The sequence below is a fragment of the Hydra vulgaris genome, chromosome 12 (genome assembly GCF_038396675.1).
Source record: "Hydra vulgaris chromosome 12, alternate assembly HydraT2T_AEP".
NCBI lineage: Eukaryota > Metazoa > Cnidaria > Hydrozoa > Anthoathecata > Hydridae > Hydra > Hydra vulgaris.
The window spans coordinates 85,402,947-85,424,025 of NC_088931.1; the positions used below are offsets into that span (position 1 = coordinate 85,402,947).

Here is a 21,079-nt window from a genome sequence, read left to right on the forward strand (position 1 = left end):
ATTACTAGAGAAAATTACTGGAGCAAAGGATTAGTAAAGGTTACTGAAACAAATTACTGGATCATCTTATTTTTAGGGCTTTTGATTAGTCAAATGGTTAAAGATGATTTTTTAATTTTTTACATAGGCATTAAAAAGTTCCAGTTTTTTTTTCTGTGAGCTTATTTTTGCCTTGCTAAAATTTATGAACTGCATTTTCTTTGGTTTCAAGCCTCACTCTACCCCATGATTTTTGAAGTATTTTTTTGATCTTTTTCACAATAACAACTATCAGCTCTCTGGAGAAACAAACATTTTTTTATTGTTGCAAGAAATCGATGAAAAAAGATGTTGTCTGACACTAAGGTCTTACACTTAGAAATCAGGTTCTAGAGAAAATATTGAATAAGAAAGAAAATAAAGACAAGTCTAACATCTCTCATACATGGATCTGATCTTATTACCTCTTCCAAGGATAAGCCAGAGCTATTTGCAAAGAACCTTTTCCTTTAATTCTTCTCTTGATTCTAATGATAACACTTTTCCTGTCATCCCAAACAAGCAATTAATTTATTGTTAGATTTCAAAATTATTCCTGCTTCTGTTGCTTAAGTTAATTCCCACTTAAACTCGTCTACAGCTTGTGTTCTGAACAACCTTCCTTCCATAGTCTTCCAAAAATATTTTTTATTACTCTCTTTAATAATTGATTTTTTCTCTATTATAAGAATCTCTTTGTTGAGTTATCGTAACTTGTTTTATCAAACAAAACTCAATAAAGAGTCTGCTGTAGCTGTTCCTCTAACTTTGTAATTTTAACTGTAATGCTCAAAAATGCAAGATGTTCAAATATTTATTTAAATATGAAATCTCAAGAATTATTTAGTCATGACATCTACTTTGCTCATCATCTATTTTGCTCAAACAAACTCTCAAAACTTATTTTGAACTAGTTTGTTAGTTATTTTAATTTGTTTGTTTTTAATTATTTGTTATTTGAGGTTTCACCTTAAAGACAGGGACGATATAGCTGTACCTAGTTTAAAGAAAATATTTGCAGTGTTAGCAAAACTTTCAAAACAAACTTAAAAGTTTGTTTTAACTTTTCATAGGGTTCTTTTCTCAATAGTTGCTAAGATTATGAGATTGTAACAATTATACAGGGATTTTATTGAACTATTCCTTGATCAATTAGCTTTTATCACTACTAAAACACTTTGAGCCACGAGACAATAAAAAATTTATTGTTGCTACTTATAAAAACCTTTTAATTAAATGCTAGTAAGTTCACAAGAGCTATAATTTCAAGTCTTTACAAATTCAGCAATTCAACTTCACAAATAAGACAACAAAAGGCTTGAACTTGTACGCTGTAGAGGAATTTAAAAAAAAAAAGTTGCTGTTGACAATAATTTGTCTGCATGTTTTTTAACTTGTTAAGTTTTTAAATTTATTTACTTCTAAATTTATTTACTTTTTCAAATTTAAAATTTTACTTCTTGTTAAGCATTTGTAAAATTGTAGTCTTTTTGAGAATTTAGCTATTAATGAACCTTGAAACAGTTACAGTGGCATTAAACCTTCAAGTACACATTTTTTTAATTTAATATAATGTATATTAACCTATTTTTTTAACAGTATATATGAGCTATAACAATTTATTCACCAATATCTAAAAAAAAAAACAGCAAAATATAAACAAAATTTTGTTTTTAAAAGTAATTGTTCAAGTAAACTTGTTATTTTATTGTACTTATGTATTGATTTTTAAACAGGTTGAATTTAATATTGTTAGTTTAACAGGTATTTTTGATCATAGATAGTAATGGAGTTCAAAATATTTAAATTTTTAATTTCACAATTAAATTTTTTTTTCGTAAATATTGTATGAATCTTAAAATATAGTTTCAGATAATTAGTATATATAAATAAACTAACAAGAACCTATGTTGTTAATTTATTTATATGTATCAAAAACCAAATGTCAGGCAGAAAGAAATGTTTGTTGCTACTTTGTTCAATTATGTACCTGTAGAACCTGGAGGTTTTAAAACTCAACAAGCTGTATGCAAATTTTGCAGCCAAAACATGCAAAAAATGGCACTCGAATGGCCAAGCACATTTTTAACTGTATAAAATGTAGTGAGCAAATAAACAACAAATATTTAAAAAAAGTTTATCAGCTAATCGTTACCTCAAAATCAACTAATCGTTATTGCAATAATCTAGATCTTCCTATATTTATGAATGGTAATGTATTTGATGAGTCATCTACCTTTCATCTTCTAGGATTAACTCTTACTTTCAATCTTACTTGGAAACCATACATCAAATTGATTGAAAAATTAGCATCTGCTAAGGTTGCATCTCTTTATAGTGTTTGCCACTTTCTTACTCTCGATTCTATTCTTTATCTCTATAAATCTCAGAATAAGAGCAAATTGGGATGAACTTACTTAAAACAACTACATTTTTCAACAAGAGTTCCATTTATACTTCATAAAAATAAAATTGCAATCTATATCTTCTCAGACAAAATGACCAATAAACAAATAGTAAGTATTTAATTTAGTTATTATAAATATTGATTGCAATGAATGGTCTAGCCATAATAAATTACATAAGTAAACAGTAAAATAAAAGTTAACTTCAAATTAAAATCATGCTGTAAAACTTTACAGGATGAATCACAAATGAATATAGTGCTGTCTATGGTACTGGATTTTCATTGAGGGTTTTGGAAAATAAGTTGTGGATTAAATTTTTTGCAAAGTTGGGACTTGCATTTAAATTACCTGACCGTGATATGTTTTCTAATTCTTTGCTTGAAATGGTTTATAATGAAACCTTAATTACCATTAAAGAACTTGTCATAACTGCTTCCAGTGAAGCAATTATATGTGGAAAAACAACAGGTTAGCACTGCAGGGATTAGCTATAGATGATGAAGCTAAATTACTTGCCGAGTTTATTCAAAATCTACTCTTGTCAGAAGTATTCTGGGATAAAGTGGATGGCTTATGAATTTATTAAAACCAAGTAGTCATAGCAATTGCAGTTGTTTTTAAATTTTTTTTCAAATCTCGAATTAAAAAACATAGCAAAACAAAAAAAATACTTTTTTTTTTGCAAAAAAAAAAAACACATAAAAAAACTGTTTTTTTTTTTGCAACTCTACTCAAAACACTTAAACATAACAGGTCCTTAAAACTATTTAAAAAAAAAAATTTAAATAATATTAGGGACCTGTCATAATACTCCTAAAAATATTTTTTATTAAAACTTTTTTTAATCCTGTATTATTTCATTACAAAAAAAAACACATTTATGAAAAATGTTTTATACTCTAATGTATGTATGTATGCATGTATGTATGTATGTATGTATGTATGTATGTATGTATGTATGTATGTATGTATGTATGTATGTATGTATGTATGTATGTATGTATGTATGTATGTATAGATAGATATTTTGTTTGACTTTTCTAATTTTATTAATTGAATTTTATTGTTATCATTAAGAATCTTCTAAAAAAGCTAAAGTCATTATGAAAGGAGGAGCTGTTGTTGATCCTGATTCAGGTAGTTCTTTATTCTTATTTCTGATTCAGGTAATTCTTTATTCTTATTTCTGATTCAGGTAGTTCTTTTGAATTAACTACCTTAAGTTAGATGTAACAGAATTATTTTGTACTCTTTTTCATTTTAAAATTTTTAGGTCTTGAGGGAAAGTGTCATATATTATCTGTTCGTGGTGAATTGTTTACTGCTGTGCTTGGACTTGTGGATTTGCTTCGTGGAACAAATTCTTACTATAAAATTCAAGCTTTAGAGCATGATACAAAAAAAAAGTATTTATTATATTTTTTTTTATGTTTTATGTAATTATATTCAGCTGTGTTTTGTTACTTGTAAAATTTGTTTTGCATTATTGCTTTTTAAATGCAATTTGCTTTTTGTATGCAATAATTAACATGAGAAAAAAAAAAGAAAAAAGGAATATCATAATAATATTAAAATATTTTTGTTTTAAGCTGTAAAACTTAAAACAAAAATATTTTAGTATTATCTTTTTTTTTTTAAAACAACATAAAACAAATAATTTATTTTACACATAAAACACAAAATGTTTAAATTTTTCTTGAAAATCAAAATTTATTATCAAGTTAAATTAGATTTTTAGTTTTTTATAAGTCTTACATTTTTTTATATTACTTTTTATTGTTGTTGTTATTTATGATTTGTATACAACCAAGCAAAGACTTTGAATGATTTATGATTGAGACAGGGCTAAAAATGAAAGCTTTGTGAGTGTTAAGAGAAAAAAATTTTCACCTATCATAATTTCCTTTGTTAACAAGCAATATTGTCACCTTAGTAACAAGCAAATTGTCACCTTAGTAACAAGTAATATTGCCACCCATATCATACAGTTTACACAGCAGTTTTGTCACCAATGTCAGCAATTTAGCAATAATAACCATTTTACAACATTGTTACATTCTTCAATTATTGGGGTGTTTTGGTGCAAAATTTATACAAAATTTTGGACCAATATATAATTAGTCTATTCATTAACTTTGAGTAAACAGAATTGCAAGTCATTAAAAAATGACGCAGCACATTGTTTATTTCATTTTAATCTGTCTTAATATACCATGTCTTGTGACCAATGGAAACAATATAGTGAAGTATGTTGTAGCAATAACACCAAATCATGTATTATTGTAACAGTAACACCAAATCATGTATTATTGTAACAGTAACACCATATCATGTATTATTGTAACAGTAACACCAAATCATGTATCATTGTAACAATAACACAATAACAAAATTGTTTGCTACTCGAGTGATGATAATCTTTACTACTGGAGTGATGATAATCTTTAATCCGCATTATTATGTTTTACATACTCTTTACTATTCTTTATTACTTATGTTTTACATCATTCGCCTGAATAGTTTGAAAGCGATAGAAAGTAACTGTTTTACATCATTCACCTGAATAGTTTGAAAACAATAGAAAGTAACTATTTTACATCATTCACCTAAATAGTTTGAAAACAACAGAAAGTAACTAGCATTCTTATTCAATAATTTTTCTATAAATGAAACATTAATAAACTATGTAATAAAATATCAATAAATGAAACATTGACAAACTTAATAAAATCATTTATATGAAACTGAAACAATTTTATTCAACATTTTAACTTGAATCAGTTATTTTTTCAAACATAGTTAACAGTTGTGACTTTAATTAGATCCATAATATAATAGATAATATGTCATATTTAAATAAGAAAATGACATTAAAAAAAGTTATCTAAATCAGACAAGTGTTCTGCATTATCTCATGGGATTATTAACTTTATTTTTTATTTTTTTAGTGTTTTTTCAACTCGTATAATTACTGTATTATTATTATGCATACACATCAATTGAATTTTAATCCATTTTAATTTTAATCCATTTATTCAACCAAAAATTGAAAAATTACAAGTTTTTTATAATTTTACAAAATTAGGCTAGGTGTCACTCATATAGTTGAAAACTAGTCATTGGAGTGACACCTAAATAAAATAAACAAACAAAAAAACAAATAAATAAGTGCATGTGCAAATTAAATTAATTTTAAAATGATAATAATAACGATAAAGCTATAATAAATTAAATAATTAGACAAAATATATGAAAACACTAAATTAATAACAACAACAAACAAAAATAAAAACAATTAGCAAAACAGCACAAATAAAAACAAACTTTACGCATATGAAAAGGCAAAAACAAAAACTACAAAATGAAAATGCAAACACAAAAACTTCTACAAAATTAAATTAAAATAAAAACAATATTTTGTTATTTGTGGCAACAAAAAAAAAAGGTGTAGAAAATTAGTAAAATAGAAAAACAGTGAACAATTTTAAAAACAATTAGCAATAACTTATAAACTTATAAACACAAATAATAACTAATAAACTTTACACAAACGAAAAGGCAAAACAGAAAAACTACAAAATGAAAGCAAAAACTACAAAGCCAAAATGCAAACACAAAATCTTCTACAAAATAAAAAAATAAAAAAATAATTTTTTATTATTTTCTGCAAAAAATTGATGTTCGATTTTTTTTTTGTTAGTTTTTTTAAGTGTTAATTTTGAGTATTTACTTTTTAAGTGTTTATTTTGAGTATTTACTTTTTAAGTGTTTATTTTGAATAATTTACTTTTTAAGTGTTTATTTTCAATAATTTACTTTTTAAGTGGTAATTTTGAGTATTTACTTTTTAAGTGTTAATTTTGAGTATTTACTTTTTAAGTGTTAATTTTGAGTATTTACTTTTTAAGTGTTAATTTTGAGTATTTACTTTTTAAGTGTTAATTTTGAGTATTTACTTTTTAAGTGTTAATTTTGAGTATTTACTTTTTAAGTGTTTATTTTGAGTATTTACTTTTTAAGTATTAATTTTGAGTATTTACTTTTTAAGTGTTTATTTTGAGTATTTGCTTTTTAAGTATTAATTTTGAGTATTTACTTTTTAAGTGTTTTTTTGTTTATAATATGACTCGTTTTTTTTTTACTTTTTATTTTCTTTTAATATTTTTGAATTCTTTATTTTAACAATTGACAATTAACTCAGTTTTAGATTTTCTTTCTTTATTTCCTTTTTTTTAATGGTTAAAAAAACACAACTGCCATCTGTGATGACCTTGCAAAGAATCAAAATACAAATGAATTGAATAATATATAAATACAAATGAATTCCAAAGAATTAAAATACAAATTTCATTTGCTTTTGTTTAATTTTAACATAAAAAAGCTATAATAAATAATATTTAAATCTAGCATTAAAAGTTATATTTTTTTTATATAATTATGTTTTTTTATATAATTTTTTTTTATAATTTTTATTTTTAAGTTATATATTTTTATTTTACCTACTACCACCAGATAAAACATAAAAGCAGAAAAAAACTTTCTGCTCTTATGTCCCATACATTAAATACAGAACTCTATTTATTTTCCAGCACTAAATTTTTATAATGGTAACATTTTGCTTAGCAACTATAAATGAACAGTAGCACGAATTTTAATGCTATTTTAAATTGTATTGCTGTTTTCAAATTTAAATACAAATATATAAAAATAGTAAAAAAGTAAACTATAAATTCAATGCTAATAAATTTCTTTACAAATTTTAGTTTTACATAAAGTTTATTCTTTTTCAAGTGCAAAAATTTACATTATTATTCTTACCAAGTTAATTAATTAAAAAATTCATTGTTTGGTTTCCTTATATCAACAAGAATTTTTTGTATATATATTTTAATTTTAGACATGCATTCAGTTATTATTATATTATTGCATAAACAACAGCTAAAGAACCATTTTAAAATTTTAAAGCTTTTTTAAGTTTATTTATATATGCTATATTCAGATATAACATTATAACATATAATGTTATATTATTATTTTATTTATTAAACATGCGTTTGTTAAATAAAATAGTCCTTTGTTATATATTCAAAAGTTTTGAAGTTTTTTATCATTTCTGCAAAACCTAACACAACTAACAATGACATTGTAAGTTAAGCTATGTAGAAAATTTCTTGCAAATTTGTAGTGTTTTAAACTCAATAACTTCAGAATATACATTAAAGAACATTAATAATATTTGATAAAGTTATACATATTTGTCTAGTTTTTTTTTCCCTGCATTTTAACCCTTTCGAACTCTTTCCTATCTTCATGTTTGCTTGAATCCTACAACCTACATCTATTCAAGTCTTCTTTCAACCATTTCCTTGCTCTTTAACTATATTCTTTGTTTCCTAGTAACTCCCAACTTAATAGTGATTGCTTGCAGCCCGGAATCAGAAAAAATTTTAAAAAAAAAAATTGTGACTAGTTTTGTTGTTTGTAATCATTTAGTTTAGTTAATTTTATTAAAATCTTTTATTTGTCTGATGAAGTGCTGAAGATCTAAAAAAGTATTTCTTATATCTTGGATCTATTAGAGTTGCTCGGATCTATTAGAGTTGCTTGAGAGAAATGATTCATTAAGTGTGATGTAAACAGAGGCGAGAAATGTTACAATGTTTATTTAAAATGAATTAATACCTGTTCAGATTTTAAGCTTTTATAATTTAAATAGATAAGGGGGAAATTATTTTTTATATAAACTCGGTAGAGTAAGATTTAATATGTAAAGAAAAATATAACCCCAACCCTGCAACATGCCTAAAAATGATGCATTTATCATCTATTTATACCAAAATATATTTTTACTTACATATATAATGTGTATATTTACAATTTAGATATTTCGTCTTTCGATCTTGGGGTCGAGTTGGAACAACAATTGGAGGGAATAAGCTTGAAGTAAAGTGTTTTTTTAATAACAATATATTTTGTTTTTAATTGTTATTCCATTTTATTTCTATTACTTTTTTTTAATCAGTTTTTCTTTTCTATTCATATCACTCAATTTAATTTCATTTGATAGCATTTTGTTAATCAAGAAGATGCAATTGAGAATTTTAAAGAGGTATATGGAGAAAAAACCGGTAAAAGTTTAAAATTTCAAATAAACTTTAGAAATATAGAATTTTAAATAAAAAATACTGTTACTGTTTATTTTGCTGTTACTGTTACTGTTTATTTTGCTGTTATTGTTACTGTTTATTTTGCTGTTACTGTTACTGTTTATTTTGCTGTTACTGTTACTGTTTATTTTGCTGTTACTGTTACTGTTTATTTTGCTGTTATTGTTTATCTGCATGTGTTAACTTAAGTGCTGTAATTAGAACAAAAGATTCAACATAAGATATTTAGAAACTATTGCTATAGTAACACAGTAAAGTTTATCAATTTAAATAATAACTTTTTAATTAAGTCCAAATCCATTTATTCAACCAAAAATTGAAAAATTGCAAGTTTTTTATAATTTTTCAAAATTAGGTTAGGTGTCACTCATATAGTTGAAAACTAGTTATTGGAGTGACACCTATATAAAATAAACAAACAAACAAAATAATAATTAATAAAAGCCTGTGTAAATTAAATTATTTTAAAAATAATAATAATAATGATAAAGCTATAATAAATTAAATAATAAGACATAATATATATGAATACACTCAATTGATAACAACAACAAACAAAAATAAAAACAATTAGCAACAACAGCACAAATAAAAACAAACTTTACGCTTATGAAAAGGCGAAACACAAAAACTACAAAATGAAAATGCAAAAACAAAAACTTCCACATTAAATTAAAAAATTAAATTAAAAAGAAAACAATCTTTAATTATTTTGGCAGGAAAAAAAAAGGTGTAGAAAAATTAGTAAAGTAGAAAAAAAGCAAACAACAATAATAATATTTAGCAACTGCACAAATAGCAGCACAACTTTACGCAAACAAAAAGGCAAAACACAAATACTACAGGATGAAAGCAAAAACTACAAAACGAAAATGCTAACACAAAAACTTCTACAAAATAAAAAAAAAAAAATCATAATTTTTTGTTATTTTCGGCGAAAGAAAAGTTGGTAGCAACTTAGTACAAATAGATGTTCGAATTTTCTTTTGTTGGTTTTTTTAAGTGTTAATTTTAAGAATTTACTTTTTAAGTGTTTCTTTGTTTATAATATGATTTGTTTTTTTTTTTTACTCTTCATTTTCTTTCAATATTTTAAAATTCTTTATTTTAACAATTGACAATTTTTGATTTTCTTTATTTCCATTTTTTTTTCAACGGTTAAAAAAACATGAACGCCATCTGCGATGACCTTGCAAAAAAAAAATAATTTTTAATTAACAATTTTTAATTAACTTTTCAATTATCGATTTTGTTAGTAATTTAATTTTACACATAATTGTAATTGTATTAGCAATTTTGTCAGCAATTTTACATGTAATTGTTAAATTTTTGCATCTTGTTAAATATTTAAATATTTAACAGATATCATTATGATAAGTTAACTATGAATCAGCATGTCATTATGTCACAAAAAAACTTAAAAGCATTCACTCATTGACTCTATTTACTGCATAAAAACAGTTTTTAATTCTTAATCCTTTGAGACTTATTTTTGTGACATATTTTTGTATTCTTATATATTACCAAGTTATATAAGAAATAAGTTTTATATTAAATCATTTTTTTTTGAGTTTCCTGATTTTTTAGATTTACAAATTAAAGTAAAAAACAAAGTTTTACAACTCTCTTTAAATTTCTATTTAAAAGTAGCAAACAAGAAATAAGCATAATTATTATTGTGACATGTTTGACAGTTTGATAATAGGTATAATTATTTTTATGTTGCTGTTTTCATTAATTCAAACATTGTTATCCTTGCTTTTTTTTATTTTAATGTTATGGTTGGCATCAGTTTTACTCTAATAGTCACTCATTATGGATTGTTGGCATAAATAAGATGACAACTTTTTAGTCAACTTGTATCTTTCTTTTGAAAAAGCAAAAAATTATAAAGGAAATCAAATAATAACAAGATTTTTAACATTCTTCTAAACTTAAATATTTAGGGGCACACTGTCAGTGTCATTTTTTGGACTTGTATGTCCTTTAGAACATATAATTTTAATCTTGTGCTAATAAATTTTATCTATCTATCTAATTCAAGCAATCAAATTTAAAACAAATTAAAGTTAAATTTAAATAAATTAAATTACAAAATAATCAAAAAAAACATTTGCTTAAAGTTTCTAAAAAGCAAAATACTTTATATATTTTGTTGTAAAGAGTTGAATATAATAATAGTTATAAATAGTATTTTAAAACAATAAAAAAATAAACTTTTTTTTATAGGAAACACATGGAACAATCGAAAAGATTTTGTAAAGTATCCAAACAAGTTTTACCCCCTTGATATTGATTATGGCCAGGTTTTTTTTTGAAATTGTTTTAAAATAATTTTTTTTTTAATAATTTGATTGTTGATGATTTGTAACCATCATTTGGGGTGTGTTGGGGGTGTGGTCTAAAGCCATTGCTGGTATTTAAATCAATTTTTTTCCTGGTTTTAAAAATAACTTTTAACTTTATTTAACCACCATAAACACATAGTTAAATTAAATTTCTAAATAAATCATTTCTTAATAAACAATTTTTTTCAATAAAGTTGCAAAGACTTTTTGAACTGAAAAACTTTATAAGGCTTGGTACCTACATTTGGTTGATCTATTTTTTAAAATTATGTTATTTCTAAATTTTTGTTTTCAGTAACTTGATGGTTACGATAACCACATGCCAATAATGTCATTTGTTGAAACGCTACTTTGGTCATTGTCCTTTATATTTTTAAACAAAAAATTAAAATATTGTAATCTTTATTATAGATTTAGGCTAACAATCCATGGCCAAATCCCCTGTGAACAATCCATGACAAATTGTGTGAATTCATGACACAAATTGTGTGATGACAAATTGTGTGACATGATTTTAAATCTAGTTATTTACATTTTATATTGATAATTTTATACTAATTCATGATGATTTTCATGAATTTTTCTATTTTTATAGAATATATTATTTTATCATTATAGAGAAATATTGTGTAAATTTCAATTGTTTTTTAAAATCTCAATTATTTTTAAAAATCTAGATTGTTTTTTTTTTTTCATAGAATGATGAGATGTTGCAAAGCTCTATTGCTCCAGGTAGTTTAAGTATTTTACCGAATCCAGTAAAAGAACTTATAAAACTTATCTTTGATGTAGAAGCAATGAAACATGCTCTTGTAGAATTTGAAGTAATTTTTATTTCAAATATTATCTTTTTTTATATTATTTCTTTCATATATTATAATGTTTTATCATATTTTTGTATAATATTTTATACATATTATCATATATTTTCCTATATTATTTGTTATTATTTTAGATTTTATTTATAATAGTTTTATTACTTAATTTTATTTAAATAATTTTCTTTTCAACCTTTCTTATATTTTTTGTTGTTTTATTGCTCTTGTTGTTTTATTTTTGTTATTGTTGTTGTTGTTGTTGTTGTTGTTATGAAAATATGTTGTTGTTATTGTTGTTATGTTATTTTCAAGAACAAGCACACTTTTGTTGTCTAAACAGCTAAAGGGAGGTTGTTTAAGTTTAAAAGATTTAAAAAGGTTGTTAACAAATTGGTTTTGACTATTTAAGTTAGCAATATTTGATATAATTTCTGAAAATTGTGCCATATATAACATAATTTAAGTCATATATGCTACTGTTTGAACTTGTCAATACATGACACTGTTTAAATCGAGAAAAGTTTAAATTAACAAGTTTAAAGTAACACCTCTTTACGCAAGTTTATTTTTAACCTAAGTTTTTTTCAACGCAAGTTGAAATTTAACACAGATGCCAAGTATAAAATAGAGTGTTATCAAAAAAAGAAAGCCACGAATAAGAGCATTAATTTTCACATACAACTTGTGTATTTCAAATTTAGAATCCTTTTTTGGAATTAATTTTTATGCAGTTAATTAGATTTTAGGTTAATGGTTAATTGATGTTGTAACTAAGTATAATTTACAAGAAGTATTATCAATTAAAATTGCTTTTTTTAAATTATCAATTAAACTTGCTTAAAAACTTTTGTTGTTGTATTCTAAAAATGATCATTTTTAGATCATTTGTTGATCATTTTAATTATTTTTTTTTTCGATTTTCAAGATATGCCAATTATTTTTTTAAAATATTTTCAACTGTATAAGTAAAATGATGGTTTTTTTTTTTTATAGTTCTATTGACTAATTGGTTCAATAAACAGTTCAATGACCAAATATAAAATACACAAGTTCAAGTTATAACACATCAAACAATTACAAAGTAAAACATACTAAAGAAACTTTAAAGTATTCTGTCAATCAAAATTTCCAGAACAGTTTTGAATATTAAATGTTATAATTCATTTTATATTTTTTTATCTCATATTTATTTCTATAAGTAAGGTTGTTGTTAAGTCAAAAAATTTTGTAATTGACTCTGAAAATAAAGAATGCGAAAATATAACCAAGAATTGATTATATTTTCGTAATGCTTGTAGTTTAAGCATTTTAGGATGACATATATATATATATATATATATATATATATATATATATATATATATATATATATATATATATATATATATATATATATATATATATATATATATATATATATATATATATATATATATATATATATATATATACTGTTATGGAAATATTGCAACGTAGTAAAATTTGGATCAATTTTTATTTATTTAATATAGTATAAAACATAGTTCAGAAATAATAATTGAATAATAAAATGCAATCACTTGTTTGATAAAATATACTTCAAATTGATTTTTTCAGCACTTATACACTTTAGCATTTCTTGCATGATTTTAATCACTCATTCGGCACAAATGTTTCCTCCATATATTTGAAATGCAGTACTTTCTCTATTTCAATGTTTCCTAAAAACTTTCTGTGCTTTCTTTTTTTTCTTTAAACCATTGTACAATATTTCATAATTGTCTTCTTTATAAAAATGGTGACTGAACCAAATATTAAACCAAGTTCTCCAAATCAATTCACAACTTTCAGCAAGCAATTTAAATTGGTCTGGAAGAAGCAGAAAAGCAAGTTAAACATATATTGCTCTAGAGTTCCGCCTATTAGGTAATGCTTTAAAAGTAATGAAAGGAAGTTACCCATGTTCTTGGTAATATTGGTAAGTCTGTTGAATCAGTACAACAACTCTATTTATCGGTAAGTTCTGTTGGATCAGTACAATGACTCTATTTATCATTCCAGTATTGACACATTCCAAAAAATATTGTTGATGCTTTTCCATCACTAAAAGTTAGTGCTGCTAGGCAAACTTTAGAGTGCTGCTTTTTTTAATATAATAACTTGCATTTCTTGCCATTTTTAAGAGTTTTAAAATCTTTAAAATTCTGCTGCATTTTATGTGATTCTCTAACAGATGCCTTATATATTGCAGAGTTGATGTCAGAGTTGGATATCAATTGGTCAGATAAGTCAGAGTTTATTAATAGTTAAGTATAATAATGTCATACTTCTAAAGAAATATTTCGATCTGTATCCTGGGTGAGGTTTTTGTAAAGGGAAAACATAAATGTATTATATATCTCATATTGGCACTATGGCTCATTGTGTAGTGCTTGGTCCGTATTATCATGTAAAAATTGAATATGTCATAACCCTAATATGTATACATACATATGTATATGTATGTATGTATGTATGTATGTATGTATGTATGTATGTATGTATGTATGTATGTATGTATGTATGTATGTATGTATGTATGTATGTATGTAGGTATGTATGTAAGTATGTATGTATATTAGGGTTATGACGTTTTCAATTTTTATATGCAGTTAAAGTACATATAAAATTGAGCTTTTTACTAATATATTTTTTGTCTTAAATGAATAAATACATCTCTATAGTTCAATACTTATTAATTCTTATTTATGATGTAATTTTTATTGTTATATCTTGTAAGAGTATATGTACTTTGAATAATAAAAAAAAACTTAAAATATAATTATTAGCAACTATCTTTTTTTCCACAATTTGTAAAAGAATTTTTTTATTGTTTGAAAAAATAGATTTGTTAAACATTTAAGTTTACATTTAAGCTTATAATTATGATTGTATGGTGTTTATATATATAAGAAAGTTAATTACTTCTTAAGTATCTAAACGTTTCTACCTTTATTTTTTGATCTGTAATTTTTTTACTCTAATATTTCAGATAGACATGAAAAAAATGCCTCTTGGTAAATTATCAAAAAAGCAAATTGAAACAGCATATGCTTGTCTTGGAGATTGTCAAAAAGTAAACTTTTTCTATTATTATCATTTGTTTAATATGAATGTTTCCATGGTGATATTAGTACAATAGCTATATAATTTGCATAATGTTGTAAAATCATTTTACTTTATACTTATCATTATAACTATGTAGTTACTAATACTACATATATGTATGTATATATGATATGATTGCCCACACAGAGAAATGAAATAATACATATATGTATGTATATATGCTATGATAGCCCACACAGGAAAATGAAATACTAACGTAAAAATATACCATAAAATATTGATATAAAATATCTAAAGGAATATTTTTCAAACACAAAACAAAAGCTAACAGATATTTAGAATAAAAATTGATTTGTTTTAAGGAGAAAAAAAGTATGCGTAAGTTTTTTAATTTTTAAACTGTTTTTTTATTTTTCCTGTGCAGAGAGTTTAGAATAAAAATCTTCACTTTTCTCTTCTATATGAACTGTGATGCTTTTTTTTTTTCTATATCAACTGTGGTGTTTTTTTCCAGTTGATAAACTAATTGGATTATATTTTTTCAGTTTTTTATTTGCTTAATTTTGTTTTAAAAATTGCTTTAAGATAATTTTCTTCAGAGTTTAATTTTTTTTTCATCAAATCTTGTTTTTTATTTTGCTTCAAAAATATGAAGTATTTTAAATATATAAATTTTTAAATATATTTCAATAACCATAATTGTATTTATATTAGTATGAAAAACTAAAAATTGTATTGAAAAATTAGATTCATAAGAAGAAAAGTTGAGAATTACTAAGAAAAAAATTTGTTTACTAAAGTAGAGTCCAACTTCTTTTACAATAAAATTCGGCATCTTGTTTAAAAGAGACAAGATGGAAAAACATAATTAGAAGACTCAGCCCAAATATGACAACTGTGTTTCATACAATGACGTATATGTAATTGTCAGAAAATGAAAGTAAGGAAATGAGGACTGCAAGAAATAACTTAGCATATAAAAATTTCAGTGAAAATATTTATATTATTGTATTCTTTTCTGAAGATATTTTAAGGCTTTTTATACAATTTTTTTTGACAAATTGTTTAATATAAGTATTTTTTGCAATTGTTACAATCACACAAAAAATGAAAATAAGAATATTTTTTTTTTTTTTTGTAAAAAAGTTAATAGGATTCATTGCTTATGAAATAAAGATGGCTACGCAAAATGAAGATAGTTATAATTTTAATAATTTTTAATTAAAAAAATGTTTTTTTATTTGTTAATTTTTTTAATTTAGTTCTTAGCTAATAATGATCCAGGATCAAAAATCCTTGATGCTTCAAATCGATTTTATACATTAATACCACATGATTTTGGGATGAAAAAACCACCACTGTTAGATAATGAAGAGTTAATAAAACTCAAAATTGGGATGCTTGATAGTTTGATGGAAATAGAAGTTGCATACAATTTGATAAAAGGTACTAAAGATAATGATGCAAAAGATCCTATAGACCTCCATTATGAAACTTTAAAAACAGATATTAAGGTTTGTATAAACAATTTCATTTATTTGATGTTAAAGTTTTTAATAAACATTTTCAGCTTTTAATCAGAAAAATTAAATATTGAAAATGTTGGAATTTGTTGAAAAGATTTAGAAAGGCTTGACCAATATTTTAAGGTGCACATTTTATGCTAAAACTATGTTTTAGGTGTTTATAATTATAAAAAATAAGTTATGGCTGGTAATTAATTGTGATTGTTTATCATTTGTTTAATATTTTAAATTGTTTAACTTTTAATAAATAAATAAATGAATAAAAATGATACAAAAATGAAATAATTTAATATAAAAGTAATAAAAATGAATAATCATCTTTTAAATGTATGGTATGGTTATTGTAAGGTTGAAATTAAATATTTAATAATAATAATAAAAATAATAATAATAAAAATAAATATAATAATAAATAATAATAATAAATATAAAATAAGGTTAAAGTTAAATATTTTTTAGTTTTGTATAATTTTTATTTTTTAATTAGGTTGTTGATAAAGAAAGTAAAGATTTCGAGTTAATTGTAGAGTATGTAAAAAATACTCATGCAAAAACTCATTCGAACTACTCTCTTGATGTAATAGAGGTATGTTTTAATTACGCAATTATTTTAAGTATGTTTTTAACTGCACAATACTCATTAAAAAGTATGTTTTTAACTGCACAATACTCATTAAAACGTATGTTTTTAATTGCACAATACTCATTAAAAATATATTTTTAATTGCACAACACTCATTAAAAAGTATGTTTTTAATTGCACAATACTCATTAAAAAGTATGTTTTTAGTTACACAATACTCATTAAAAAGTTCTTAATCTGCTTTTTATTTTTTGTAAAATTTTTATACAGGTAATGTTAATTACCTTTAATTAATTAGCAAAATTACCTGCTAGTTAACATGGTTTTCTATTGGGCCCTGATAAGTTAAAGTATAGATAAAATTAACAGGTACATGTACTTAAAAATATAAAATAATATTAAAAATATCCATTAATTTTATTTTGAGTTCTCTTGAGTTTTTACTATGCCAAACAGTGAGTGGTAGACGATTAAATAAAATTGCTCCATGGGAAAAGAAACCCTTCTTTATGGTTTCAAGCCTCAATTTAGGTATGATCAGCTTTCGTTGTTTCTTGTGTTGACTGTATGGCAAATTGTTTTAAAACTTTTAGAAGGTACATGTAATATTATGTATATTTTTAGAAGGTACATGTAATGGTTATGTAACCAAGGTCTTTCTTTAGGATCCTAAAAATGCAAGTAACAACTTTTTTTTCAATAACTTTTAAAATACGGCAAATTTATATTTATTATAATATAGATTTATTCTAAACCAGTCTGATAATCGGTTTAAGTGATCCAGTATTTTTTCTTCAATTTATTGAATGTCGATATTTACTTAATTTTTAATCAAGTGTTTTATGACGTCAAGTGTTTTATGACAGATTCAGATCTGTGTTTTAAGACGACTTCAAAAGTAGCAAAATGTCCATTAATTCAACTATGCGGAACTTTCCAATAATTTAAACTTTTACATTGTAGGTGGCAAACAAGATTCTGTTAAAAAGATAACCTGTTTTGTTAAATAAAGATAAAAAGTTATGAGTTGTAATGCTAAACCAGTTATTTCATTTTTTAGTAAAAAATTATTTTAGTATGATATTGATAAGTATATTGATTGTATTTATTTGACACTGTATAATACTATATCAATACATAATATTTAAACATTTTTTTAAATTTAAGTTAAATAATTTTTTCTTTTGTATTCATTTAAAGGTTTTCTCGATTGAGCGTGCTGGTGAAAAACAAAGGTATCGACCATTCAAAGATTTATTTAACAAAAAGTTACTTTGGCATGGTTCACGAACTACTAATTATGCTGGCATTCTGTCTCAAGGCTTGCGCATTGCCCCTCCTGAAGCTCCTGTAGTAAGTTGAAAATAGTTGTTATTAAAATAAAGACAAGCATTATTTATAAATAAAATAGTTTTAAAATTTTTTTAAGTATTTTTATGTTTAAAGCATTTTTTTTATTATAGACAGGTTATATGTTTGGCAAAGGAATTTATTTTGCAGGTTTTTTTTTTAATTATTTTTTTATTTATTTTTATTTGGTCAAGCACTTTACTTTGTTAAATTATTTTTTATAATTTTTTACAGATATGGCTTCCAAGGTAAATTTTTTTGATATTTAGTTTTTATTATTTTATTTTGTTTCATAAATAAATGAAAAAAAAAAAGTTTATTTTTTTTTAAAAGTCTGCAAATTGATTTTTAGTCTGCAAATTATTGCTGTACAACTCGTTCAAACAATACCGGATTAATGTTGCTTTGTGAAGTAGCACTCGGAAATATGTATGTTTTTTTTTTAAAAAATGTTAAAAAAATACTTATATAGTCGTCCCCAAACTACGCCACGCAATTTTGACCGTTTTAGACCCCCTACCCCCCTCTCCTCGTCACAACATAACTCTTTAGTAACAAGTTCCGTATGAGTCGTCACAAAACTACTAACCCTTTCCCCCATCCTCTCTCCTATGGCGTTATTTACGGACAACCCCTTTTGACTTTCTTTTAATTTAAAATATTAGAAATTGTAATTTACTTTTAGTTTTCAAATTTCTGACATCTTTTTATGCATATTTGATTTTTAAAATTGAAAATTTGATGTTTTAATCTTAAAATATTTTTGAGCTTTAAAATTTTAATTAAAAATTCTTCTTTGGTTTGTGTTAGCCTCTATTTGGTCTAGATATCGATTAAACTTCAAGGAACAGTCAGTGACTTTGAGGTTCATTGCCTTCATCATAGCTTTACTAGCCATGATGAATGCAATTTACTAGCCATGATGAATACAACTTACTAGCCATGATGAATGCAACTTACTAGCCATGATGAATGCAACTTATCTGGAAGAATAAACTCTGATAGAAATTAATTTATTATGAAGGCTGAAGGAGCTTGTAAACCCTGGATGGCAATCTTTCTATCGGTATTATGAAAGTAAGTATACTCTATCCGGTCGGCATAAATAGGTTAGCGCTATAAAAGGCATCCAGAAAAACTTGCTCTTCCATAATATCGTGCATAAATAAGTATAAATGGTATTATAGAGCCATTTAAACCCGAAGTGTGTTTCACCTACTCAGGTGTCTGAAATTAGGTATCAGGCTAATGGAAATATTTCATGTTTTATATTATATACACTGGTATAAATATAACCAAATAAATATATGTATATTTCATTGGTTATACTTATATCAGTGATTAGATATAAGTTATCAATGTAGTATATCAGTAATGCAGTCAAGACATAAGTGATGCAGTCAAAACATAAGTGATGCAGTTAAGACATGTGATGCAGTTAGACAAGTGGTTTAAGTGACATCACTTGTCAAAACACAAGTGATGCAATCAGAGAGTCTTCAACTTATTATCTTCAACAATAAGTTGAAGAAGTCAAAACAACAAGACTTATCGTTCTTAAATAAAACAAATACTCTTTTACAAAGCAAGACCTAAACATAAAAAAAGTTCAAATATACCACAAAACTCAAATATTCACCGGGGTTAACGCTTTTTAAATGTATGGCTGTATATCACAAACTCGTTTGATACCTCAAGCTTGTTTGGTATCACAAGCATTTCAATCAACTGTTCATTTCATTTATTAAATTATGTGAATAATATATTTTAAAATACGAAAAAAGTTTTTTAACTAATCTTAGTTTTAAAACTAAATTGTTTTAATTTTTTACTTCTTTTATTAATTTTTAATAAAATTCATAAAAAGTTAAATAAAACTTAAACATTTATCTTAAGTCACGTGTTCAAAATGATTTGTTTCCCCTTTATGTTAGAACATCTTGTAGTACATATGCATATCTACATAAATAATATTTATAAATTTTTATATTAATCTTGCTTTAGGTACGAACTTAAACAATCTGAGCATATTTCAAAATTGCCACCTGGCAAGCATAGTTGTAAAGGTCTGTAAATTATCTACTTGTAAAGATCTATAAATTATCTACTAGATTGATGGGTTGTTTAGAAGATTTTATGCAATTTAATTGAAATTTTTTTTAGGATTAGGAAGTACGAGTCCTGATCCCTCAATGGATAAAGTGATAGACGGTGAAGTTCTAGTTCCCCTAGGTAAACCCATAAGCACAAACATAAAGAATTCTACACTTCTGTACAACGAGTATCTTTTCGTACTAAACATCAGTTTAAAAATTTGTTATTTTTTCTATAATATTTTGATTTTATTCTTCTTTAACCAATCGATTTTAGGTATATAGTGTACGATGTTGCGCAAGTAAATATAAAGTATTTAGTTCAGTTAAAGTTTAACTATTGTTATTGATTCATAATCTATCACGTGATTGACTCTTTTTTGGGTTTTTTTCTTGATTATTGTCTTTATTTGTCTATTACTTTGAGAACTGCAATTGTAATAAAACCCGCTATTACCCAGTGGGAAATCGACTAGCGACTAGCTAGCGATATTCGTTATGATAAAGACAGCGATTTGGCCACGAGGATAGCCAGCTAGAAAAGCTAGCGATTAACAAGAAAAAATTGCACCGTACTATTATATTATTCATATTTATACCATAAATATCATATATATATTATATTGTTATTACATATTATCTTATTTACTTTCCGAAGTCGCAAACGGATTCATAATCTAA

The 21,079-nt window shown here is 24.2% G+C and overlaps 1 protein-coding gene across 1 annotated transcript in view; it reads left to right on the top strand.

The window, feature by feature from the left end:
* LOC101240572 (poly [ADP-ribose] polymerase 1) overlaps window positions 1-20,795 on the top strand; it is a 53,120-nt gene extending 32,325 nt beyond the window's left edge. Inside the window, exons 14-29 of the mRNA XM_065814795.1 lie at window positions 3,504-3,563; window positions 3,700-3,832; window positions 8,309-8,369; window positions 8,494-8,554; window positions 10,823-10,899; window positions 11,640-11,765; window positions 14,770-14,853; window positions 16,109-16,360; window positions 16,860-16,958; window positions 18,156-18,308; window positions 18,419-18,455; window positions 18,540-18,553; window positions 18,658-18,734; window positions 20,310-20,371; window positions 20,469-20,586; window positions 20,676-20,795. Coding sequence (XP_065670867.1) covers window positions 3,504-3,563; window positions 3,700-3,832; window positions 8,309-8,369; window positions 8,494-8,554; window positions 10,823-10,899; window positions 11,640-11,765; window positions 14,770-14,853; window positions 16,109-16,360; window positions 16,860-16,958; window positions 18,156-18,308; window positions 18,419-18,455; window positions 18,540-18,553; window positions 18,658-18,734; window positions 20,310-20,371; window positions 20,469-20,586; window positions 20,676-20,748 — 1,487 coding nt within the window. The 3' untranslated portion in view covers window positions 20,749-20,795. The remainder of the gene's footprint in view (window positions 1-3,503; window positions 3,564-3,699; window positions 3,833-8,308; window positions 8,370-8,493; window positions 8,555-10,822; window positions 10,900-11,639; window positions 11,766-14,769; window positions 14,854-16,108; window positions 16,361-16,859; window positions 16,959-18,155; window positions 18,309-18,418; window positions 18,456-18,539; window positions 18,554-18,657; window positions 18,735-20,309; window positions 20,372-20,468; window positions 20,587-20,675) is intronic.
* The last annotated feature ends 284 nt before the right edge of the window (window positions 20,796-21,079 follow it).